The 25353-nt window shown below is 40.2% G+C and overlaps 5 protein-coding genes and 1 long non-coding RNA gene across 6 annotated transcripts; 2 read left to right on the forward strand and 4 right to left on the reverse strand.

The window, feature by feature from the left end:
- Positions 1-54: 54 nt before the first annotated feature.
- Positions 55-1610, reverse strand: LOC110862853. The gene is made up of 3 exons (XM_022112065.2): positions 1451-1610; positions 897-1219; positions 55-436 (listed from the first exon to the last, which is right to left on the reverse strand). Exons 1-3 carry the CDS (start codon positions 1497-1499, stop codon positions 119-121), a joined length of 690 nt encoding a protein of 229 aa, XP_021967757.1. The 5' UTR covers positions 1500-1610; the 3' UTR covers positions 55-118.
- A 339-nt stretch (positions 1611-1949) lies between these two features.
- LOC110862858 (2-acylglycerol O-acyltransferase 1) lies at positions 1950-5689 on the reverse strand. Its single transcript, XM_022112069.2, has 6 exons — positions 5389-5689; positions 4663-4899; positions 3737-4002; positions 2872-3046; positions 2271-2470; positions 1950-2197 (listed from the first exon to the last, which is right to left on the reverse strand). The coding sequence occupies exons 1-6, from the start codon at positions 5409-5411 to the stop codon at positions 2043-2045; spliced, it is 1056 nt and encodes a 351-aa protein (XP_021967761.1). The 5' UTR covers positions 5412-5689; the 3' UTR covers positions 1950-2042.
- Positions 5690-5884: 195 nt separating this feature from the next.
- On the forward strand, positions 5885-8429 carry LOC118433702. The gene is made up of 2 exons (XR_004833525.1): positions 5885-7681; positions 7747-8429. It is a non-coding gene; the product is annotated as an uncharacterized LOC118433702 (long non-coding RNA).
- On the reverse strand, positions 8218-24072 carry LOC110862847 (von Willebrand factor A domain-containing protein 8). The gene is made up of 26 exons (XM_022112056.2): positions 23931-24072; positions 23474-23691; positions 22868-23393; positions 22660-22797; positions 22493-22590; positions 22226-22372; positions 21978-22145; positions 21658-21822; positions 16285-16386; positions 15836-15922; positions 15599-15779; positions 15171-15531; positions 14796-15099; positions 14624-14737; positions 14443-14540; positions 11651-11858; positions 11177-11325; positions 10822-10978; positions 10537-10735; positions 10255-10460; positions 10021-10178; positions 9790-9951; positions 9700-9729; positions 9184-9636; positions 8590-9024; positions 8218-8521 (listed from the first exon to the last, which is right to left on the reverse strand). Exons 3-26 carry the CDS (start codon positions 23157-23159, stop codon positions 8419-8421), a joined length of 4515 nt encoding a protein of 1504 aa, XP_021967748.1. The 5' UTR covers positions 23160-23393; positions 23474-23691; positions 23931-24072; the 3' UTR covers positions 8218-8418.
- On the reverse strand, positions 23274-23680 carry LOC110862855 (cystatin-A2). The gene is made up of 2 exons (XM_022112067.1): positions 23474-23680; positions 23274-23393 (listed from the first exon to the last, which is right to left on the reverse strand). Exons 1-2 carry the CDS (start codon positions 23678-23680, stop codon positions 23274-23276), a joined length of 327 nt encoding a protein of 108 aa, XP_021967759.1.
- On the forward strand, positions 23859-25251 carry LOC110862849 (ragulator complex protein LAMTOR3-A). Its single transcript, XM_022112057.2, has 5 exons — positions 23859-24069; positions 24201-24235; positions 24346-24404; positions 24480-24613; positions 24675-25251. The coding sequence occupies exons 1-5, from the start codon at positions 24052-24054 to the stop codon at positions 24810-24812; spliced, it is 384 nt and encodes a 127-aa protein (XP_021967749.1). The 5' UTR covers positions 23859-24051; the 3' UTR covers positions 24813-25251.
- The last annotated feature ends 102 nt before the right edge of the window (positions 25252-25353 follow it).

Below are 25353 nucleotides of genomic sequence, written 5' to 3' on the forward strand. Positions count from 1 at the left end.
ACATTTTATCGTCTGTTAATTTGTTTTATGCAAAAAAAAATTTCGTTCAGCTCGTTCATGATTTCACTAAATGTTTTTTATTGCTCAAAAAATTATCCAAATTCTAAAACTTTCCCATTTAAGCTGTAACTTCGAGGTCCAAAACGGTGTAGTCGGATGCGCGCCCATCGTCCGCGGTGAAGATGATGGTGTAGCGCCCCACGGCCAAGCTCTGGCTGACGATGAGGTCGATCCTGTAGGTGTAGGGCCTTGGGTGCTGTCCCGTCCAGGTGGGGTCCACGAAGGGCGTCACCAGCGCGTTGCTCGAGCGGACGATGAGCTGGGCGTTGGACAGCTCGAAGTCACCGTCGCTGACGAGAATGTTGGCGCTGATGGGTTCCCCGGTGTTGGCGGCTTGGGAGACCGTGGCCGTGTACGCTTTCACGGCAAACACCGGCTGTGGAGATTAAAAATTTGTAAGAAATTTGTACTTTTAAAATGGTGTAATTTTGGTGAGAATTTAAAAAAAATTCCACATGCAATCAATATTCTAAATAAAACTAAAATGTAATACTTAAACGACGTACTGACTAGTGCAAAAATGCTAGAAGCATAAAATGCAAACTTTGTGTCAAAATTTGAAAATTTATGATTCTTAGGGAAAAAATACTATTAGTTGTGCTGCATTTTTGAAAATTTCTGATCTTTGAAACCAAAATGTGCAGCCAAAAGTGAGTGCATTCTCCACGAAAATTGAACCTAATAATTTCAGCTTTCTCCAGAAAAATGCTATTATTGTGTTAAAAATTGTCTAATATTTCAAAATTTAAATTTTTTAAAGCAAAGGCCTTTACGAAATTTGACAAAAAATGTCACGTTGGTGCGAAAAATGTTTGCAAATTTGTATAGAATAGTACCGGCTGGTCGTTCTCATCGATGACATTGAGGAGGAAGGTGTAGGACTTGGTCAACGTGTCGGAGCAGGTGAAGACCACGTTTCGGACCAGAGTGCTGTTCCACTCGGTTTTGATGAACTCGTTGAAGACGGCGGTGGCCTTGTACTCGTAGCGCGACGCGTACCGGAGTCCCGTCAAGTAGCGAGTGTGCGGGTGCTGAATGGCCGCCGCGCCTGTGACGTTGAACGTCGGCGCCGTCCAGATCAACTCGTCCAACGCGGTCAATTCCAGCACCGAGTCAATCGTCACTATCTCATCGTCGACTCCCGTGATCCCACAATTTTCTGGAAAAAATCAAAATTGTTTTACATATAAAATTTACAATTTGTTAAAAATTGTGTGAAAAAATGTATGCAAATTTTGACATTTTTGTCAAATACAAGGTCAGAAATAATTTTAAAGGGATTTTGCCATTATCCTTTTCAAGAAAGATTATGTACGACAGTGGGTTAATATTTGATAAGAATTTTGACATTTAACAATTTCAAAATGGAGAATTTGATGTCTTAACTTACGGGCGTACGCGACGCCGATTAGGGCACAAATTAAGATGACGGTCTTCATACTTTTGGATTTTTTTGTACTTTTTCGCCTTTCTTGAACCCTACCAAAAACAGAACTAAGGTCGATGTTGAAATATTAACAGAGATTTATACGAGTTAAGTGATAAAATGTGAAATTACCCTTGAGCCGATAAGCACTTATCTTCCCTTATGCGTAACTCGGCGGTTCATCAACATATCAATAAAGCAATCAATCAAAATAACAATTGAAATCTCACCTCATTGTGACTTATCTGCACCTTTTGAGAGCCATTGACGTACATAATTCGCTCCCAAATTCCACACCAATCTTGTTGACGAGGAAGGGGACGAATGAATAATATGCAAATTAGAGTAATGGTACGTGACGAGATGAGTGCACATAGTTTAAAGCAGAGGGTTAAATTGATGTGATTATGATGAAATCTTAAATCTTGTCGAGAGATCTTGTTTTTCGGGTTATGCAAAGATATTCGGGCAGTTTTCCAGTATTTTATTTTCCTAGCAAAATGTTTACTTACATATGTCATATGCGAAAAATAGCTATTTGCGAACTTGCAAATTTTTACACAATTGCGATGACATGCGTAGGATCGTGTGCGTATTCGTCGCGATGCTTGTAAAATAGTTCCACCACGGCGTCCACGTAGCGTTGATGCATCGCATTTAATTCTTCAAGCGTCGGCTGAGCTATTTTCTTGACGGGAATTGGAGCCCCGACTGTTTGTGAAATTATAATGTGTCAAAAATGTGCCAATATCTTGTGGAATTGTGCAAATTATCGAGTACTAACCCACGGTCGTGATGGCTCTGCGTCTGGGTAAGGGGCCGAACGAGTATTGGAAGACTCCTCGCCCGTGAAATGCTGCGGGTGCGATTTGGAACATTTGTTGCAATTTGTCCTGAATTGTGCGTAGGAAGGAACCCTTGGGATTCGCGAGTTGGTCGAATATTTCAGTCTCGCCGAAGGAGAAGACAGGGACGAGGGAGGCTCTAGAAGCATATTCGCATATTCGAATTCGATCAATAGTTCGTCAGTATTTCGTTTTTTACAGATTTACTAAATTTCTTGCAATCTAAAGTACGAAATGCGAGGTGCAAAAAAAAATTGCAAGAAATAAGCGCTATATGATGCGTAGCGGTGGGGCGTAGTTTATTGCGCCGTGCATTTCTTGCAGGACAAAATAGCTGCAAGAAACCACTTTCTTGCAGTTATTTCTTGCAGGTGGATCCCGGAAATAATAGTATCAAAAAATTATTGATGTAGTTTATAGCATGCTTTACCACACGTCAAAATATTGCGCGTGTTTTACACAGATTTACATAGCCTGATAATTTGTTCATGATCACCATTTAAGATACGTTGGGGGCTTATCTTTTTCATGTAAACTCACCCATTCTGCATGGCGACCTTGATGAAGCCTTTCTTGTTCTTGAGCTGGACAACGTAGGAGCCAGGATGAGAATCCAGTGATTCGGGTGCGCCCCCCGGAATCAGCACGGCAGCCACTCCCCCACCCGGTCGGCTCAGGAGGTAATTCATACTCTCGCGCGTCGCGGAACACACTCCTTCAAATTAAATTAATCAAAGTTTAGGATTATTTTCACAAATCTGTCACTTTTTTGTCCGACTGACTCAAGTTTATACTTCAATAGTGCACAAATTTCACGCAAATTGGGCCAAAAAGTACAAAATTCTTAAAATTTTGTTTCCTCGTATTTGCGAATTTTGTCCCACCAGTCATGTTTTGATTACAAATCGCAATCATTTTTTTACAAATTTCATATAGATCGGGCCCTGCAATTTTTGTTTATTTGTTGATTTGAATTCTTTGAATCTGATATTTTGAATCATCTTTTGCAAACATCAACCTAGGACTCATGGCCAAAATCTGCACATCTTTAATTATTTCCCGGCTCTGGGAATTTATTTCATAATTCTGGAATTTGCAAAGCAGGGAGTTGCTAATTAAAAAAAATATACACTCCAGCTTTTGACAGTTTTTAATGGAGGAGATGTTTAGGAAGCCTTCAGAAAATTGGAACCCATCTAAACTGGCCTAAAAACTCACCATCTATCCATCAATTTACTGACCACACATTTGTCGCCCAGAATTTTAAATTAAATTCCCAGAGCCGAGAAAGGATTATAAAGTGTTGATTTATGTAGACGATTTTGGCGATGAGGCAAGTAAAATGTGGTGAAAATTTTATTTAAAAATTATGATTTTTTTCCCAAAATTTCCCAATTGAACATACCGAGGCCCAAAATGAGGTCGCGTATGAGTGGGAGGAGGAAGTTGATCTCGAGCGTGAGGACGGAGAAGCTCAGGCCGGGAAATAGCTTCTCGACCTCATGCGAATCCGTGGCGAAGGTGGAAAAGGCTCCGGAGCAGAGAATCCCGTGCGGATGGCTGCCGAAAAGATAGTTCTGGCCGGGTGGGAGGTCCACCGTCTTCACCAACTTTATGGGAAAATAGTCACGATAATGGTCCCACAATTTCCAACGGCGCGTCCACCCAACCCTAAATAGAGCCAAATTAATCCTGTTTTGAGCGAGTTTGGCGACGTATGATTTTTTACATTTTTTAAATAATTAAATAATGGACATTCAGATCAGGTTCTTATAAAGCATAAGATTTTTTCAACGAATTTTTACCCAAATCAATAAATCTGGAACCGTTTCAGGACAACGAAAATCAAGATTGGAATTTTTTTTAGCTTAATTATTATTTATTGAGTCCAATGACAAAAATCTTTTTTTGTAATTCCAAGATTTCCTAAAATTGTATGCAAAATTGCTTCAACGATTTTTTGACCACAAAATGATTTTTTGAAGTTTTTAATGTTTTAATTAACTTTCTGGATCACGCTATTTCTTGGTAGCTACAGTTTGTCAACTTTGAGTTCTTTCTGCGTTAGTTTTGGGATTGAAAAATTATATTCGTAATTTTTAATTGCATTTTTTACAAGCATTTGGATGCTTAATTCTTCATATTCCAAACTCATGAATTTATTTTGTTAACTTGATAAAATAGAATTTGAGTAACAAGGCTGAGGTTGACATTCGTTCTGCAAAGATTTGGCGACGAGTTTAATGTTTCGTGACTCGAACAATGAACTCAATGAACTCAATATTTTGTCAACCTTGCACACGCTGAAGTAACAAAAATGGTGGACCTTACTTGCGCCCCCCTTTGTTGCACTGCTGTTTATCTGCATAGATCCAAATTAAGTAGGGGATGGTGAAGAGGTAGCCGTGCTGGGTGAAAAAAGTGGCGTAAAAAAAGACCGGATATGAGACCAGAGGCCAGGCGATCATAATTAAGAACCACGCGATGATGGACGCTGTTTGGAGACGCCGTTCGAGGGGGAGATGCGTCGGGGCAAATTCCACTCCCAAGACACGTTTCCCATCCTTCCTGCAAATACATGCAGCAAATTTTGACCAAGAGTTATTAAGTGGGACTCGATGACCCATCACAAAATCGTAAAAATCAGCACATTTTTAATCATTTCTTGCCTCTGGAAATTGGGAACGTTCATAAAATACGTAACGCAGAGGAGGGCGGGCTATTTCGTTACAGATCAACTTGCATTCTGCAAAAAAGAGGTGTAACCCGTTACGAGGGGCGAGGTAAAAAGTCGCCAATTTTGCGCTACGTATTTTGTAAAAAAAATATGCACTCCAGATTTTTACACTTTAAGAAAGATAAAAGGTTCCCTTTTATCTTTCTTATATATATTGCATATTTTTTTTAATTGCCAGCGACATGCACTACAAATTTGTCTAGAATTTTAAAACAAATTCTCGAGAAGTGATTTAAAATGGATTGATTTTGACGACTTTGACGATGAGTATAATCGAGCCCTACTTTAAATTTGGCAAAAAATCTTATACATCGACTTACTCTAAAAGTTTGCCTTTCGGCATTTTATGAAAATTTTGTTGCAAATTTATAAATTGATAATTATTAGTAAATTATCGATTTAAAGAGATGCATATGTACTAAATGCACCAATTCTGCACTGACACACTTGTAAATAAGACCACATGAGGACGGGATGGATGGAGTGTTATCTTTTCACTGTACGCTTATTTGTCCTCAGTTATGCTTATCTTGACTTTGATTTTCCTTTATTTGTCTGTCTTATCCATTTTTGTTTAAGACTAGATTTGTGTATTTATTTATTGGTTATTTGTTATTGGTTAATGTGTCGTGCAATCAAATCGATGTTATCTTGATTTTGTGGTTTGATTGGACTTGTTGACTTTGGATTGAATGGATGACTGGACTGGAAATGTGGAAATGCAAAGTTCACTTTAATTGAAGGCTGTTCTGGTTAAAGCTAAATGATGACGAAATTTGACACTCCAGTTGGTTAGTTAGTCATGCAACTTGTTTATTATAGGTATTATTACACAAAAGGGAAAAATTTTTGCATGCATAAAATTGCATAGATTTTGTGGTTGACCTGGTTTACTTTTACAGACATCCTGGAAAATTAAAAGTTTTAGAATTTGTGCAAAAATATTAAGAAATATTAAGAAATTAATGACTGAGAGAAGTTTAACTTTTCTTAAATGGGATTGTTTACAGCCGATTTTATTAAGGGGTGAAAACCCCTTTATGGAAATGTCTTGTCCGTCTGTCCGTCCGTCCGTCTGTCCGTCCGTCCGTCCGTCTGTCCGTCTGTATCCACGATAACTTTAGAATGGTTTCGTATTTCGGCATGCGGTTTCCGTCAACGTGTTTCTAATTTTTGAAGTATGGATGAGTTCGAAGATGGGCGTCGGAGGTGATAAGGTCACGGCGCCACGGTGATGAGATAAACCGTCAAATGTGTCGAATTTTTTGTTTCGACCGTTTTAGACGTAGTTTTGGGCGAGGATTTCGAAAATGGACATAGTTTTGACGTGCCGTGACCGTGTGACCTTGTAGACGACGCCAAAGTCGAAAGTTGTCGAATTTTTTGTTGCCACCGTTTTAGACGTATTTTTTAGCGGGGATTTCAGAAATCGCCATCATTTCGACGTGCGACGACTCCATGACCGGGTGGGAGGTGTCGAATGTCGAAAAAATTACTTTTGTCATGTGGGGTGTTGTTTTTAATCGTAAATAAATTCCTAAGAGGTGCGTGAGTTGTAAATTCACGTTAGTTAATTATGAGTGTGTGTTTGTTGAGTGTAGCGCAACTTGAATTACTGTGCACCAAATTCTAGCATAAAGCTCTATGGCTGTGTAAATGATTCGTAGACAACTTCAATTGGTTAATTTTATATTAATAGTAACTGGTTTATTTCTGGTTTAATTCATAAGTACATACAGACTTGCATGATACTATTTCTATTATTAATGGTTAATATGGGGTAATGTGATACGTTAATTTCTTATGGGTAAACTGATACAATTCCTATGGGTAATTTGATACTAATAATTTTGCAATCTCAATTTCTCATTTGAGGCAATGTGAGACTTGCGATTCACTCTTGTGCAGAACAACCCTGTGTTACAAAAATATTAAATGGGCGTTACGCGGGCTCTGGTCCGTGGCTACCTTTATACTGCAGAGCGGACGGAAAAGCACCCGTGTATGCTAACTAATACATTCCATTTTCCAACTAAAAATAAATCTATTTGCAAGTTATGCAAGTTATGTAAGTTACATAAATACCGTTGTTTGTTCAACATTGGAACAAATACATGCATACATAACTTACTACCATTTTACCTGTTTAGAAAACTGCAAAACTGGACAACTCAATCTACATAAGATGAGTTTGCAAGATGTGAAAGCGATGCAGCGTAACATACCTGCCATCACTTCCGCATATACATTGATTTGCATGTTTCTACTGAAATACCTATGTAAATTGCGCTAAATCTGCATCTTAAATGCAGACTGACAAAACAATGCAATCTACACATTCCAACTCCAAATACATTCATATTCCTACATATTAGGAATCTGAACGGGTGTCTATTGAAAGGAATTGTCGTGTACGTTTGAAGTACGCGGGTGGGGGTGTCAAAACGGGGCAAAATGAGACGCGGGGTAATGTGAGACAATGACGGGAAAGTGCAGAGAGACGTTGTGGGCGTTCCACAAAGACAATTCCGTGTGTTTTCACCCCTTTGCTACATTTCGTTTGCAACGGTTTATTAATATTGTGCTTTATAAATATATCGAAGCGATTAAAAGGTGGTTTGAATATATGTACTTTTTGCTGCATCTTTATTAATTCGTGCATAATTTTTGTCATGAAGGCTTTCTGAAGTTTTGGAGCCAATGGGATAAGCAATCCGACGTCCGAACAGTTTGTTGTCTTTGATAAACTTCCAAAGAGCGTCCCCCCTGACGTATTTACCATTCCGACTGTTCGAGATTTATTCTGATTGCCAGTACGAGATTTATTCTGAAATATATATTTTCAACTTTTGCATGTCATAATAAATTGAGTCATTCCTCAGAAAAGTTTGACCTAAAAATTTCTCCTAAAACTGCTGATGCAATGTCAGCAATTTTTAGCTGTTTTGTGAACGAGAAGACTATTGGTAAGTTTTATGTACACTTATTAAAATTGTGTAAATTATAAATACCAAATTAATTGAAAAGTGAAAGTTTCCCAGTTTGGCAAACGGTACAGACTTTCGAATGCGTCGGTAATTCGTTTCACCCACTTTTACACCCTGCATGAAAATTATGCCGACAAAAAAAATTTTTACACAAATTCGACATTTGAACTTTTATATTTCTGATTTTTTTTATTTTAAAAATAAAATTTACCTACAATTGCAGGGTTAATTCAATTTATAATAATAATAATTAGCACACACTGATGAATAAAAATACTATTAACCAATATGAATACATTTATAAATGAAATGTTAAAAGTTTTTTTTTTGCTGCCTACCAAATTAAAACTAACAAATTTGACATTAATGTAAAATTGATTGGGTAAATATTCTCTGTAAGATTTTAGGAAGTTGTGTCGTATCGAGGCAAACATATCCCTTGCCTGGTGGCAATTGTTCCGTCAGTCTGCAAAAACCAAAAGTACATAAATAATTTGCATAAAATTCGCACAATTTTATTTTTTGCTCTCATACCTCTGCGCTTGATCTCCCAAGGATCCGATAAAAACCGAGAAAGCTTTCACGTCTGGATTGTGGTTCAAAATTTTGGCGAGTTCCTTGGGATTAATTCCGTACCGTTCCAAGTTTGCGTCCGAGAGGACAATGACAAAGGCCTCGTCACACTCGTCAATATCCGACCCGACGGATTTGATGGCCTCCTGCGTGGCTTCCAAGGTGTTGTCACCCGAGGAGCAGAATTGGGCGTGGAGGTGCATAATTCGCATAATGTCGAGTCGTTCCTTGTTGTCTTTTGGGGTGTCGGCCAAGGCGACGATGGGGAGTTTAAAGTCGTCTCCGGAATGGCCGACGATCTCGTATTGGAAAATGTCCTCGAAACCTTTGAACGATTCCATGACCATGAGGCACGATTCCAGGACACGGTCGAGGCGGCGATCGTACCCGTTAAATCTGGAAACATAATGGTTTGTTAGGATAGAAATGTAAGATTTTGGGAAATAATTGCTGTCCGTATTGGATAGAAATAGAATGTTTCGGCACAAAAATTTAGGAAATATTGGACAAATAATATATGTGCCCCATTTTTTCAAATTCCGAATGTCCACCAACCTGTACATCGAGCCAGAAACGTCGACCACTAGTTTGAGTCGTTTCGGCTTCTGTTGCGGATCTCCGGGTTCGGGTTCTTCGTCCTTTCTCAATTTGTACACGTTCTTTTCTCCGATAACGCCCTCGATAATTTTGGAGTCGTCCAGCTCCCCCGAAGTTTGGTGTCGTACCCACTTTCGCTCTTTAGCTTTGGCTTGAAGAGATGTCAGGATGACGCGGAGGGCTTGAATTTGAGGACGAATTGGACCCAGAAACTCTTCGTAAACATTTCCTTCATATTTACTCATCTTGATTTCTTTGAGTTTCTCTTCAAAAGCTTTTCTCGCCATTTCACGTGCCATTTTTCGCACTTCGGGTGGCACGGCTTCCTTCACTTGGTCTGAAACTTGGAAAACAGGATTGCCAGAGTCGAGGCGAAAGGGACCCCCGGCTCCGCCAAGACCAGCAGTTCCCCTGCGGAAACATTGACAAATTAATACCAATTAAAATTTCGGATTTATTTTAATTTGCACTCACATTCCTCCTGATCCACCAGCCCAAGTATTTCTACACAAAAGACGAGATTGTTGCGAATATGTTAAGATAAGGTTATAGTATTTTGCTCACCCTCCCACATGCGCCGCCCCGGTGGGGTCGACCTTGCCGAATTTGGGATCCTTAAAATCCCCCGATTGAAAATTTTTCTCTGACGGTTTCATCCCCATCATGTCCCCGGCACGCTGTAATTTTTGCAAATCTGCGACTGACATTCTCTGGACGGACAAGTTCCTACGTATAAAATATGCTCTCTTTTACTTTAATTTTTCATTAAATTCCCTGCAAATTTTTGAAACGCACCCATCTCCACTCGTCCGATTTCTCAAGAGAACACCGTCACTTGGTTTCAAATTATACTTGTGCAGCGTATCCTTCACCGTTTGACGCAATTCGGCATTGTACACGTCGAAATCAAAGACGTTGTCGATTGCTTCAGATAACGAATCCGAAGGGAATTTCTGAAAGATTTTTTGTTTAATTTACTAAAATTTCAGTAATATAAAAAACTATCCTCATTTCATTATTACAACTTACTCGTAAATGTTTCACAATATTGACCGCTTCTCTGGTCGAGTATGGATAATTGATCGTTCCGTCATCCGCCATTTTGCGCAGATCGCCAAACGCTTTGGCTATCCGTTCCAAATACGCGGGGTCGATGTCAGGCCCGTAATTCTTTAAGAGTTCCATTTCCGATTCGAAACTTGGATTGTCGATTGCGTGCACGCTGAAGAGGTCGCCTTTAACATGACATTCAAATTACAAATTTAGTAAATTTTCAGTAAATTAGTCACAAGTTTTTGAAATTTTTTTAACCAAGGACAGAGTAGAAGTCGTTCCCCAGAAATGGAAATCCTGGCCGATTTGCGAGGACAAACATTCTAAAGTCTGGATGCAACGGAATGATGGCGTTGGACTCTTCCGCCGTCAAATTTTGATAGTGGAGGTCGATTATGGATTGAGGGACGATTCGACGCCCGTCGGACAGCACCATTTCCCCAGATTCTGCCAAAGTCTATAAACCGTAGAGAGAAATATTAACGTTTCGAAGAACTAGACATTTTTTGTAGAGCATAAATTGATGACGGGAACTTATCTCACTTTGAGAATGCAGGTCACGTGGGTTGGGGCCTTGTCGGCTTCATCGATAATAATGACATGTCCCTCCCTAGCAGCCCGGACTAGTGGACTGTCCTCCGTGATGACCACGCCATCCACGACTTTCTGCTGTAACGTGAGCGCCTGCACGGTCGTGTCTCTGTGTCGACATACATAAATTCATATGCAAATTATACAGGATCCTGCAAACAGGGTGTGCGTCAGAGGTCAACGACGCTGATAAATCTGCGTATCCTATTTATTCAACATTGGAACGCCGCCGAAAAATCACCAAAATTAGCGCCACGAAATTTGTCGGCGTTGACCTCTGGTGTGGACGAATGAATGAATATTGTACCGATGGAGCTGGATGTATTCTCTGGGACGGTTGAGCAAGTAAAGGAGTTGGTCGACTAGTTTGTTTTTCCCGACGCCCTGATTGCCCACGAGGAGGAGGTGCTCCCCCATCAAATAGTCTTGCAAGAGCTCCTCAAGAACGCGCACGTGCTGAAAAACGACATTTTTCACATTTCATTCACACTTTGGTCAAGGAATTATTTAGAATATGGTTTAAAATATGAGAATAATTTTTTGAAAGCAGGTTACGATACGAAACAAAATGTTGAACGGTGTGTATAAATCGCGATCATTCGCATTTTCAATCGATTTGACTAGAAGAATTATTGCGACTCATAAACCTCGCGGATTGCTAGCACAATTTTACAGTAAATTTCATACAATATTTTGCTGATTTAGAAAATTTTGCAATAATTTTGTGATCTCGGTTTCCCCTGTGAAATGTGATGTTATCTGGGTTAAACTGAAGCCCGACCTGTTGGATGTCGTAGAAGAGGACGTGGGGAACTTTGGACTTGTGTTCCGTGTCTGGCCAGATGGGGGCGGAGGTCAGGCCGATGGTCAACTCGGTGGGGGACGAGGTCACCTTCTTCTCGGCAAAGGGGGAGGACCCAGAGCGCGGAAGAATCCCATTCTTCAACATCGTGTTCTCAAGCTCCTCTTTGTTCAGGGGTGGCAAAAATCTGGAAGTTTTTATAAAATTAAATTACCCCGTTTAATTAAACCTAATCGTATCCATAGCGTATTCAGCCATAAAATTTGACGAGGGAGAGTCTTAATTCGGACGAAAATATGACCAAAAATCGTACAAAATTCACACCCCGTCCGAGTTTTCGACATCATGGCGAAAGAAGAATCCAAAACACAATGTCTCAAAATGGTTGAAGATTTTAAAAAGTTTGCCCCTTTAAAATTTATAAATTTCTTCAAAATCACATATTTTACGATAAAATTAAGATAAACATTTTCTTTTCAAATTCTGTATTTTTTAAGGAGCTGCATTTCTTTGTTGGATCAATGCAAGCCGGCGATGGATGATTTAGAAAAAAGTGCCTATTTAAACTTTGACAATTTAAGTGAAGCTTTTCGCAAGGGGAGTAGCGACATGAGGGCGCAGGCGATCAAAGGTATGATAGACATGGTTTAAAACTGACACATAATTCGCAAATTTACACAGAATTTGCAACACTAAAATTCAAACTCAACTTTTAATAAGCAAGCATAGTTCGGATTCGGATAATAAATTAATATGTAGTTAAAAATTCACAAAATTCAACTATATTCCTAACTTTTTATTTTTTCAGGAAATCAAGGAATGATCGAGAAATTTCAAGGGAATTATAAAGAACTCCAAAAAACGTAAGTGATCCGAAATTTCGTCACAAATTCTGACCACAAATTTGACAGTTTTGACAATTCCAGTTTGGACGATACGTTTGCCCAGCTGAGAGACTCTGACATGTCTCAATTTCAGTCCAACGTGTCCAAGTTCACGGAAGCCTTTGACTCCACGCTGAGCAAGATCCCGCTCCTGAAACTGGCTGTGAACGTGGGGGCGGACACCACGACGTCCTACCTGGACCACAAGAAGAAGGACACCCTCGACGCCATACAGCTCAAGCTCACCGAGGCCACCAAAGTTCTCAAGGACAGCGCGGACGACACGGCCAAAAAACTCACGCTCAAAGTGGAAGACTTAACGGGGAAGGGCAAAAAGTAAATTGCTCATGTGCCACAGTTTATGCAAAAATTAACAAATTACAGTATCATGGTCGCACTGAAATAAAATGGCTGAGTTTAGGCATTGAACTGTAAATTCAGGTTAACAATATTAATTATTAATAAAAAATTTATTTGATTTTGTATGCAAAAAATCAACGTTTCGTAAATAAAATGGCTAAGGTTAGACGTTAGAATGTTCGTGTTGTCAAAATTTTGAATCTCACAAAGCCATAGAAATTTCAGGCGTTTCAATTTTCAAAATACGTTGTCCCTATTTTTTTTTACAAAAATAGCAAAGGTAGACCCTGTCTGAATTGTTGCTCTCAAAATGGCCGACGATGCTGCTGCTGCGGCAGCTGCTACAAAATTGAACCAGATGACGACCGACTTTAAGGACAAGGCGGATGGGATGTTGGGCGAAATGGGGACTCAATTCAACTCGGTGCTCAATTATAGCTAATGCAATTAACCTTCTAAATTAATCATTCATAACAATTTGCTTGGATAGGTTGTCGAAGCCGTACTAAAAAACTTTGGCACCCTCCAGGCCTCGTACCTCAAGGGTTATGAGGACATCTTTAAACAGGTCAAGAAAGGTGACCCTCACCCCATTTTGTAAATTACTCAGGTCAAAATTGTGTTCAAACTTCTAGTAATTTCTACCTCGTGAAATCAGTACCATTTTCGAAATTCTTATATAGAGAATTGGGAGATGAATAGATGTTCAAAATCTACATACAGACTTTCCCGAGTCAGGCTAAAAACTAGTTGACTCGTTAGTTTACTGGCCTTTACTTTTCAGGAGCGTTATCAAAGCTCAAAGTTTCGCCAAATAATTTCCAAAAATACATCCCAAAAATATGAAATTATTATTCATTTACTAATTGACCTCTTGACCTTTCCCCCTTTATTTAGCTAATGACGACATGCTCAAGAACATGGAGGACAACATGAAGAACTTGAAGACGAGTGTGCAGTCCAACTACGACGCCATGAATGTGACCCTGAAGGAAGGCTATGCCAAAGCCATGGCCGAGTTTGGGACCCAAACGCAGGAAATGATGAAGAAGAACCTGGCCCTGTTGTCGCCCTCCGTCGTCCAAGAGACCGTCGCCGCCCTCAACGCTCACCAGAAAGAAGTCCTTGACATGAATGCCAAGAGATTTAAGGGCATCATGGAAAACTTGGATAAGGTAACGAACGCAGCAGATAAGATGAAAATAAGTAAATGAGATAAGTGGATTTTGCTTGTCTTTGGAGAGCAGAAATTCAAAGCATTGGTGGAAGAAGTGACCATTCCGGGAATGGCGATGCTGCCCAAGTTGGTCCAACCCGTGTTGAAGAGTGTCCCAGGCTCGTCATCGTCACCGCCGACAAGCACAAATAATAAAAAGTAGTGTATTGATAACAGATATGACGAAATTGTGACGACTTTTTGTAAAATTAAATTTAAGTGGGCGAAATCTGACCGGAATTTTAAAAGTTTTTGGCGAATTTCAATTAAAAAGCCATGTGACAAGAACATCGTAATGAGTCATTGCTCACCGTGATAAACAGGCTCTCGAGACTTCTTCGAATGGTCCTAATTCACCGTCCGCGACGCCGAATAGTTCCGTCCTTCGCGCTATGCGGGCAAGTTGGCGCTACATTTTAAAAGTAGAAAAGACATTACATTACTTTTTACCTCGAGTCAGGAAACGTTCATAAATTCCGTAAAAGTTTCTACCGTTGAGAGCGACGAGGACAGTGATTTTTTCGAGGATTCCTTGCTTTCTCTTAGCTGTCGTGCGGTGGCTATGATTTTTCGCGTCTCTGGCGCAAGCTCGCCTCGACTGGAACACTAAACAGAGTAATTTGGGGTCAAACAGAGGTCATCTTCATATTATGCACAAACTCACAAAGGACGAGACGATCTCTTCCTCTTCGCCCACACTGAGACGGGGGACGCGATGGTAGAAGAAGAGTGAGAGCATTTCTGGTGTGAGCCAAGCCTTTTTTTCCTTCCCTCCACCCGAGGCGGACTTTGGCGGCGGTGGTGTGGCCGTCGCGGCGATGAAGAAATCCGGATGAATCGGGTAAATCCCATGCGTCGAGGCCATCTCCTCAGCAGAGAGTGAAAGTTTGGCGGCGAGTGCGTCAAAACGGTCCTTTCGGAGGAGACGTGTTCCATCGTGGAGTTGGAGTTCGCGATCATGCACGAGTCTGTGATCACAAAAGGCAGGAACTTAATTAATGGCTTCAGAAGTGACGCCAATTTGAGGTCAATTCTTCACCTGAATATGACCGCCAGCGTGCTCGAATGGACTTGGTCTAGGCCATCCAGAACAGCGAGTTTTCCCTCAAGCGCGGCCGAAACTAAGGGAGCGTTTCGCCACACCGTGTCGCCATCTCGCTTCGTGGCCCTTTGTTGGAGCAGGTCCCTCGCCGTCATGTCCTTGTAGAGGACGATCGGTTCTATTTTGGCCCCAATGAGGGAGGCAAATCTCGACAGAATGACGCTTTTTCCACTCCCACGCTCCCCCAAGAGACAAATGTCACGTTTCACTTGGTACGACTCGAGCAATTCGCCCACCACCGATTCGTGCGAGGCGACAGGAATGTAGCGAAAGTATTCCGACGGAGGTGGAGACGATCCTTTAACAAAAAATACAATTTTATTCTAGAAATTTACCCTCAAAAATGTCTAAATTTGGTTTTCCACCTGTCGTATATTTCTCGACCAATTTCCCACTGGATTTACTCGGCGAGTCTGAAATATTGAAGCCGAACGAGGTCAACGTGTCATCCACGGCTTTAAGTTGACCTTCGTCCTTCTCGACGATAAGGTCGTACGGGTAAAGTCGGACGAGTAAGCGGTACAGAGAAATATCTGGCGCGACGCTCTGCCACCAAAAAAATTAAATGACACCTCAAATATCATATTTAATTAAGTAATTACCATCAATCGTGACGCATCGTACAAGGAATCCAGAGGAAAATGGGGTAACGTAATGGTCCACGGATTCTGTTCGCTGTCCCGAAAATCCTACGAAGTTAAATAGAAGAACAAACTTCATATTGCTGGAGATTTACATAAATACATGACGCAAAAAAGATATTTGTTAAACATATTTAAATAGAAATGATGAAAAACGGAGCTGATTAGTTAAATTTGATTGACAAGCTACTTAGAATAATTACTTAGTTAATGATAAGTAAGTTACCGTAAAAATTGCTGTTATAGTCAAAACCAGAGAGAAAAGAATGAAATTGAAGAATACAGAAATTTTAGTAAACTGAATTGACATTAACACTGTGAAAAACTTTAAAAATTTTCACCTCTTCATAAATACTAAGGATTAGTTAAAAATACAAACTTAAGGTCCGTGTTTACGGTATTATTTGTACCGGATCGTTGGACCAGACGACCGAGTAGCCAAAATTGCTCAGCGATGCCAACTTCTCCTCGGGCACGGAGGGCGTCAAAGTCTTCAGTTTCGACAGCATTTCCTGCAGATAAAAAAAGGAGGGTTATTTTTATCCCAATTACACCAATTAACTAGACACACGGTAACGACCAGAGTTTCTGGCTAGTTCTTTTTTCTACTGGAAACATTACATTTCAAGGCGAAGCTGAAGTGAAAGTCAGGCAGGGGAAAACTTTCACTTTCTGACGGACGTGTTTCTTGACTCGTGTGAATGTCAGGGTGTGGATGAAGTGACATAATAGTAAAATATTCATAAAAACACCCCTCTCGAGTGCATGCAATTTATAGCCACGAATAATCACTGCATAATTCTAGAGTCGTGTAAATGCGTCGGAATGCAAGTGGTCTGGTCGTGAAATTAGTGTCATGTCAGCAGAATTTTTATTTCCGAGTTATGTAACGTGATGTGATTCATGTCCGTAAAGTTGTCATGTTTGGCGTCCACTTCTACTGACTGAGCAGCCTTTAGCAGTTCACAAAGCGACAAAAGCTCGCCAGAAAAAAAGGATTTTTTATTACGAGCGAGGCTGGGATTTTTTGGATGGTAGAAAATAAAAGCAATTATTTACTCCCTCCCTTTTCCTAGAGGAGAAAGTTTACCAATAAAAATCAACCATTTACTTCGAGTTTTATAAGAATTCCAAAAAAATAATTGACGTCGATCCATCCTTGGAATTTATTTAAGTTTTTTTTGTAAATCAGGAACTGCGTCGCAATTCTTTCGGTTAATTGCGAGTCAGGGGAAATTACGGAAAGTTTTCTAATTTAGTTTGTTTAGTTACTTTTCTTGTCCCTGGTCTAAAATAAAATGGGAACAATAACAAGAACAGAAAGAACTTGGGGATAATTATCTAGCGTAATGAGACGGACGGACCGACGGACGACAAGAGTGGAGTGCATGTGACCATGTCATTATTATTTGAAGAGAAAAAAAACATTTACAATTAGTCGCAGTTTGCAGTTGGTTATTTTTCTACAAGTTTTTAGCTCGTTAGTTATTTGGAGAACGAACCAGATTTATGGGCGTATTTTTCTAGGAATGCATACATAAACTATAATTAGCTGCTGGAGAGGTGCAGGTTTTTAGAGTGAAAGTAGATTTGGAAAGCTATCCAGTATGAAAATTGGCTCATTCTTCGTCTACAGAATACAAGTACAGAATACAAGTACAAGAATACAAGTACCAAAAATTGTGCAGAGTTTTGCAAAAAAGTGTGCCAATTTTCAGCATGTCAATTTTCATACGAGTCGGATAATTGCAAATTTTTCACGATATGTCTCTGATTAATTGCTTACCATCCCATTTTTATAGTGGAATTGGTTATTATTAGATCCTAATATGGATTTCCGGGCGGAATTGAGTCGACAGATCCGTTCTTGTAATTTTCACTGCAGCAAGAAAACAATGTGTTGTCAGACAAATATCTCCTGTCTGATTGGCAAATTGGTCCGATTTCATGTGCGATATTGTACCCATTACATATCTAGGTGCGAAATATCTGATTTGCGAAGGCTGACTTGATTTGCAAAATGATTTGATTTGATTAAAGAAGGAATGATAAAGAAGGAAAAGTGGAGTGAATCCCTACTTCTCAAATGAAATTGCAATGAATCGAGGCAAAGAAATATTCCCATGTCTTCCTGATCAATCAGTCTTAATTTTGCGAGAAAAAAACTGTGTCAAATTATCAGACACGAATTTCACACCCAAGAAAATGATCAATAATCTGATAGGAATCTCGTTCTAAAAATAGTTTCAAATACTTTTTCTTCTCCAAAATAGTGTAAAAATGCATAGTAAAAGTGTGTGTAATATTTTGGGATCTTCTGATGTTACGGAATAATAAGGCATAAAAAGAATAAGGACAGAAAATACAACCCTTTGATTCAAAGTTCAAAATGCAAAGTTACTACTTAGGACCGGATACAAGTTGTAAGAATGACGACGTATGACGTTTGTCTGCCACTTACTCTTCCATGGTCGTTAAGGGGAGGAAGATGTGGATTTGGACTTTATTTTCATTCTGCCCCCCACTCGGCACCCCTTCCCCGTTTCCCCCTCCAGCCACCTCGATCGTGCACACCGGCCTCGACTTGGTCTCCCCCATGAGGTACACAGTGCAGTTCGAGTCGATCTTCACCTCGCAGGGATCATCCGACCCCCCGGAAGTGACTTCTTCACCCACCCCAGAAGTGGCCGGATTATTGCGGATAATCCCTCCCATCTTCTTCCTTTTCATCACCCCTTGACCCGTCTTCGTCTTAACTTTGCCATCTGCCCCACCAACGTTGTCCACTATCCGGACACTCTTCTTGACCTTGGACCTTCCCACCGTGACCTTATCTTTCACCAGGTTTGGCAACAAGGCAGGAAAGATTTTGTGGTTCTCTTCTCCACTTGAAGAAGTCGACGTACTCCGGGATGTCGTCCTGGTCGTCGTCGTGGTGGAGTTACTGCTCAGACTAGAGCGTCGACTCTTGGTCGTCACGAGGCCAGGGAGCGGGGTGGACGTTACGGAGGACGAGGAGGAGGAGGACGGCGTAGAGTGACGGGTCATTAGACCGTTGACCAGTTTGAGATCGGCGGAGGAAACCCCCGTGGGGAGGGAGCGGGATATTTTTGATCCTTTCGACCTCCGCACCTCCAAATCAATCCAGGTCATAATTCTGGAGCAGAGGAGATGTTCTGGGGATGATTTTCCATTCGACCATGCCGACGACGGGGACGGGGACTCGTCTTGTTGGAGAAGCCGCTTGATGAGGGGGCTCTTGACGGGGAGGAGGTTGAGCAAATCCTCGCTGTTGTCTTCGTCAGTCGGGGTGAGTTCGAAATTCGCCCATTTTTCTCCAGAATCCAAATGGAGGAAAGAGTTTGATAGAATTTTTAACTTGCCGTTCTGAAATTGTCGCCGTTTCGTGGTGGAACCGGAGAAGACGAAGTTACTGCCGCAAATTTGCATAATTCCTCTGTTAATGGGATTGACATCATTCTCTTGCGGAGTATTGTGGAGGAAGATGGAAGGTTCCGAAGCATTGCTGAGGATCGAATCCGACTTGAAATCGGATAGTTTGAGTTTGTTCTTTTTGGAAATTTTGGTAATTTCTGGGTCATCGTTTTCTTCTCGTTTGGTTAGTTCGGTTTCTTTAAGGAGGTAGTGGCGAGATCCGTCACGGTTGAGGATGGAACGAATCCGGACGGATTTTTTGGCAGATTCCCACATTTCTTAGCTGGATTCTTGATGGATGGGTTTGATTTAGGTAGAAAATGGTGTCATTTACATAATATGCAGTGAATAATATGCTTGACCAACAGCGGGATTTGGACAATACCCGGTTCACAAACGGTATTGTGTTTCTAAATTCAAGGTGAAGAAACTAACTCAACGTCACAGCGGGTTGGCGTGCAATTTGTGTATGGTTATTTGCTCGTCAGTAGTGATGCAAGTAGATATCTGGCACAAAATGCTTTTCCATTCGATTGAGTAAATATGTATCTTGCAGAAATTGGCAACTAGGTAAATAGGGCCCAGTTTTGTGAGAAAATGCGGATAAAAGTGAGAATTTATGCAAGAGAGAGACAGCGAGAAGTGAGAATCACCAACGGAGAGAAAGTTTGGGGAGAAAGTGAGACGACACACGACACGAACAACGACTCCTTCCTCACTGGCCGGGTGGATGGCAAAGTCGGACATGATATCTCAAAAACCAGACCAACTCTCATGAGATTTTACGCTACAACTTGCCCAGATTTACCATGCAAATCCACAAATTGTGAAAATTCCCATCACGAAAAAACATTTCTCGGAATTGTCTCCACTTTCACCTGCAGTGAAAATTTCCAATTAAAAAAAGGTGGTCAGGAATTCGTGAATTGACTCAACGGGGTAACTTTCACTTTTAATTCAGACACTGCCCAGAAATTCCACCCGTTGTGATTGAACTTGGTGAAACAAAACAAAATCTGCAAATCCTGACTTTCACTTTCTTATTGTATTCATGCTGCTTTCATCCTCTTGTTTTATTTTTAGCCTACGGACCAACCCTAATTTTATCCCATGTGCGAAAAAAGAAGACAAAAGTTCACCTCTGGATTTCATTCACCTTTTGGAAAAGACAAAACAAATATCAAACTGGTGGAGAAGAAGAGACGACACAAGTCGATCAAAAAACTATGAAGACATGACCATCATCATCATTTATGTAAATATGTATCTGGACTAGGAGAGGAGGAATATGGATAATCACGCATAAATCATGGGAGCAAAGTGAGAAGTTTATGTGAGAATGTGCGTGTCTGCTGCGATGCTTTCACTTCCGCCCTCGTACAGTATCGGACGCCACAAAAGGGAAAAAATCATCATCGCTATTCTACCAACGTTAGCAGAGTTGTACGGATGGCATATCCAGCACCGAAGTGCTCCCATAAGGTCAATGTTATCGCAAATTCCCATTCCGGGAACTTATTTTCATCTCCTGCCCATTGTACAACTCTAACCGTAAGACACAAAACCCAAACTTTCACTAAAACTAATCCAATGTATAAAGTTAAAAGTTTCCAAAAATATAGGTATCTAATAAGTAGGTGACCGAAATTGATGCAGTTTCGATCATTCTCCCAACACACATTTTTAGCCTCAGTGCAAAATGTGTGACAGGAAACATGGCGTTATTATGTAAATACAATTTTTAGACAAAACTTGACGCCGTTTACGTTCGACGACGTGTGATAGAAATCGTAAAATTCCAGGCGTTGGGTCGATTGCATATTCAATATCGAATCGCATCAGAGTTGACAAGGGAATTTGCAACGGAGCAGAGAAAGCAAGACAAGACACGCAAGCAACTTCAGTGACAAAAGAAAAAGCAGATTCTGCTCGCTAAATAATTCCGTCTGCATTTGTACATGGGCAACGTAAGGTTTGTCTTATTGTGTCATCTCATAAGTAAGTAATGCAATGTGTGGCGTATAAATAAATAAATTGGGAGGTGATGGATGGATCCTGGGGTGTTATTAGTGGCTCGTGTCCACATATTTACTGACCAAATGTGTCCACAACTGACCAGACTACTGGCGACCACCCGCCGCCTCCTTGTCAATTCCTACGTGGTCACAATTTCTGTCGTCCAGCCATGAACTGAACTTCTTTTGTTTTCTCCCTCAGTTCGGTAAACTGGAGGAGCCATGCAAGAAATAACCCTTTCTTTGTTGGGATTATTTTATGCAAATGACTAATTTTTTGTGAGGGTTTTTGTGACGAAAACTGCGTAATTTGTGCATATTTCTTTTACTTACCCCAGCGGTCAAAGGGACGATGGACCTGCCTTGAAATCTGGATCGGAGCGGGGGATCGAGTGGATTTCCTTTAAAGAATGGGACGGGGAGGCCTAACGCGATGACGCGAAAGTTCTCGTCCACTTTGACCAACTTCCACTTGTCCAGAACAGTTTGACCGTGCTCCTGAAAAAAATGGACAAAAATTGGCATGTTATTGTAGGAAGAAATTTCAATTTTTGGGGAATTTTGTCTTAGAATTTGTTGTCAATATTTTGAAATATTCGAGAGAGATTCAGAAAGTTTTCAGTCATATTTTGGAGAGAACTTGTCAATTTTACCTTGAGAAGTTTGTCATACCGATCTCCGGCAATGAGATGGCGTCCATCTTCCAAATGCATTTCTCGATTTTCGAGCAAATTGTTGAGGAGAGGAAGCACGTTTCGTTCAGCTTTTTCAATCCCTTCAATAATGAGGAGACGGCCTTCGGTCGCGGCTCGCACGGCGGACTATGACCAGGTTCAATAAATTAATGAATAAATTGGGCTGGAAGTATAGTTGTAACATAATTGAGGAGTTATAGGCTGACCTGGTCAATGTAGGTGGCCGTTTTGAGAATGACTTCTCTCCTCTGCTTCATATCCGACTCGGTGGTATCTCTTGATAACGAAATGTATTCAATTTCACGAGACGTTAGCTCTGCAAAGGCCATTGCGAGACGGCGACGCATCGGGCCCTGAAGAAGATCAGATAGGATTACTAAATCGTTTTTGGCTAAAATGAAGTAACTGAAATCCTAAATTCACGGTAATGCGGACAAAATTTGTCAAACATTTTTTCAAGTAAATTCATTTACGGGTGGTCCAATGAGGAACATGTCTTGACCGAGCAGATCCTTCTTCAGCATCCATTGCAAATGGCCCAGTTCGGTTTGGGAGGTCGTAGCAGGGTCGTCTAATAAATGAACACAGCATATCAAGATAAGACAGTTGGAAAATGTGGACCAAATTTTGACATGCTCACAATATTTGTTGGGAACAAAGAGTGGATTTTTGGGCTGAGTGACCTCTTTGGAGACAGAGCCGATTGCTACGACGAGCGGATATTCAGCATCCGCTTGTGGTGAAGTTGACAACTTGGAATCTTTGGATGATAACCGCACTACAAATTGGATAGGTTCATACTTACATGCGTTATCATATAATACGTCGACCAATTCTGGGAACCTTACGTGATGATGCTGAGAAAAATCGAACCCACAGTTTTTCCTGGTTTTGGAAGTTTTTAAACTTTTGCGACAAACTAGACAGGCTGTGAAAGTGAACTGAACCGGAAGTAGGAGGAGCAGATAGTAGCGTCCTAGTTTTGAAGGGAAGGTGACGATGCGTCGATAACGTCTTGTAGCCTTTCTTACTTTGGATGTAATTTGGGGAGGGATTACGACATGTGGTGGGGCGTAAATGAAGTCGAAATTTAACGACGGAATTTGTCACTAATCTACTACTATTTGTTAAGAGAGACATTATAATTATGAAGATGTTTTACTGTAAATTGATATGAATAAAATCTAAATTAACTGAATTTAAACTTAATTAAAAAGAAAAAGCTAGTAGGTGAATGAATTGGCAAGGTTTAAATCAAAAGTAGAGAATTTCGTCGTCTTCTTTCTTATCGTCAGCAACACTGTGCAGAGAAACGTTTCCTTGAAGGTCACGATAAATTCGGACGTGAACAAAGTCGCCTTCTTGTAATTGGACCTGGTTGAAGATAACCACAATTAAAGATAAAATGCAGATTATTAACCTGAAAAGCTACAGTAGAGTGTTGCGTCACCCACCTTTACAAAGAAATTCGTCCCTGCCACAACCTGCGTCTTGTAGGAGTGCGCACTTGGCGAAAACGTCGACAATTCCAATTCTGATCGACGACCTCCCCCAGAAATTTTTTCCAGCAAAGTTTCCCTCACCAAATTGATAACCGTCGTGACCGTCTCGTCAGCCGGTTTCAGAGCTCCGATACCACCCATCATAGGGCGTGATGACATGCTAGACAGCTCTGTGGGAACATTTGGGTTGAAAATAGTGCAAAAATTACGACAAAGTAGATTTTAGAAAATTGAGAAATTGCAAATATTTTGGCAACGTGCGATTTTATATGTGCAAAAAGCAGTTGGACTTTGGAGTGGAAACAGATTCAAGTTTGTACTTTGACCATCAACAATCTCAAATTGGCCCGAGTGAGCAAAACAGGTTATTTTTGTTACAAAAGTCACGAGACAAATATTTTGGAATTACATAATAGTGAACAGCACAGAGAGCGGATAATATTTCAGATAAACCACTTATCAGCGAGGAGGACGAGGAAGTACCATCTGTTGCTTAATAAACTTTACCGAAATTCGGAGGGGACGTGAAGATGTTGACTCCAGCAGATGTAAGACTGATTTGATTTTGATTTAATTTAAGTCGTAGTTTAGTAGTTTGTTGATTTAATTTATAATTGGATTAAACTGGAATTGTTAAGGAGTACTTTAATTTTAATGATGATGTCATGTTGCGTTGCAGGAAATGAGGAAAGCACTCATGCAAATTTTAACTAGGTTAGTAGTATAATTACGTAATTATTTCATTTAAGTAAACGCCTTAATTCAATGACTCAATGTATTCAATTCAATTTAAATGGAATGCTTTTGTATTAATGATTACGCAGTATTGACGGACTTTACGCCATTATTTTAAGCGATCGAGATGGTGTTGCGATTATTAAAGGTAACACAAATCAGTGCAGTTATCATATTGTCCGAAAAAATAATTATGTCATGCTAATTGTTCTTTAAAAAATAGTCGTTTTGGAGTCCACGCCGGAACTAGCCTCACGAATGAATTTCTTATCCACTTTCGGAAATGCGACCGACCAAGCAGGAAAATTGGGAATGGGGAAAAACACCAAGATTATTTCCATGTATAAAAAATTGCAGGTAAGTGTAATTTGGTGATAACCCTGGATAAGCGCTGATGATAACTAGTCATTAATCATAGGTCATCCAAATTAGCAAGATTCCTATTGTGATAACTCTCATCGCCTCAATTTCTGCTAACACGGGATACCTTTTAACTCTGGAGAAGACCTTGGATCCATTAGTGAACGCGTTAAAGGGGAATGTCCACGCGGAATGAGGGCTTATCCGACTTATCAGTTATTTCAATGTTAATTGAATTTTAAAGTAATGCTATTATATAGTCAGTTAGTCATCGCATGTATGGCAATTTTAACTATTTAAATGCTTAAGTTTGACGCTGTATTTTGCATTTTGATATAATTTTAATTCTTTATCATCTTGTCAGACGAAAATTATCGCCTGGCTTAAAGTTTTAATGTAAGAAAATGGGAAATTGTTTGAATATTACGGTACCAATTGAAGATAATTTTTTTCTTCGTGGATGAAGATAAAGATGAAGATTTAACGAGGTGATTTTTGTATAATTTTAGTTTTGTTCTTACACAAAGATGGATATTTATATAGGGACAGATAATTTAGGGAAGAAGAATAATCAATCATATATTTAATTTTTGTACTAAAATAATTCATTGAGGAATAATAAAAGATAAGCCAGATTTATCATGAAAAGTATGCAAAATTTTTGCAAATGCATGAACTGCATGGGCTTAGGGTACGGGGTGACTGGGAACGCGGCACTACTCCAACTTCTGAATACC

The sequence above is a fragment of the Folsomia candida genome, unplaced genomic scaffold (assembly GCF_002217175.1).
Source record: "Folsomia candida strain VU population unplaced genomic scaffold, ASM221717v1 Fcan01_Sc073, whole genome shotgun sequence".
NCBI lineage: Eukaryota > Metazoa > Arthropoda > Collembola > Entomobryomorpha > Isotomidae > Folsomia > Folsomia candida.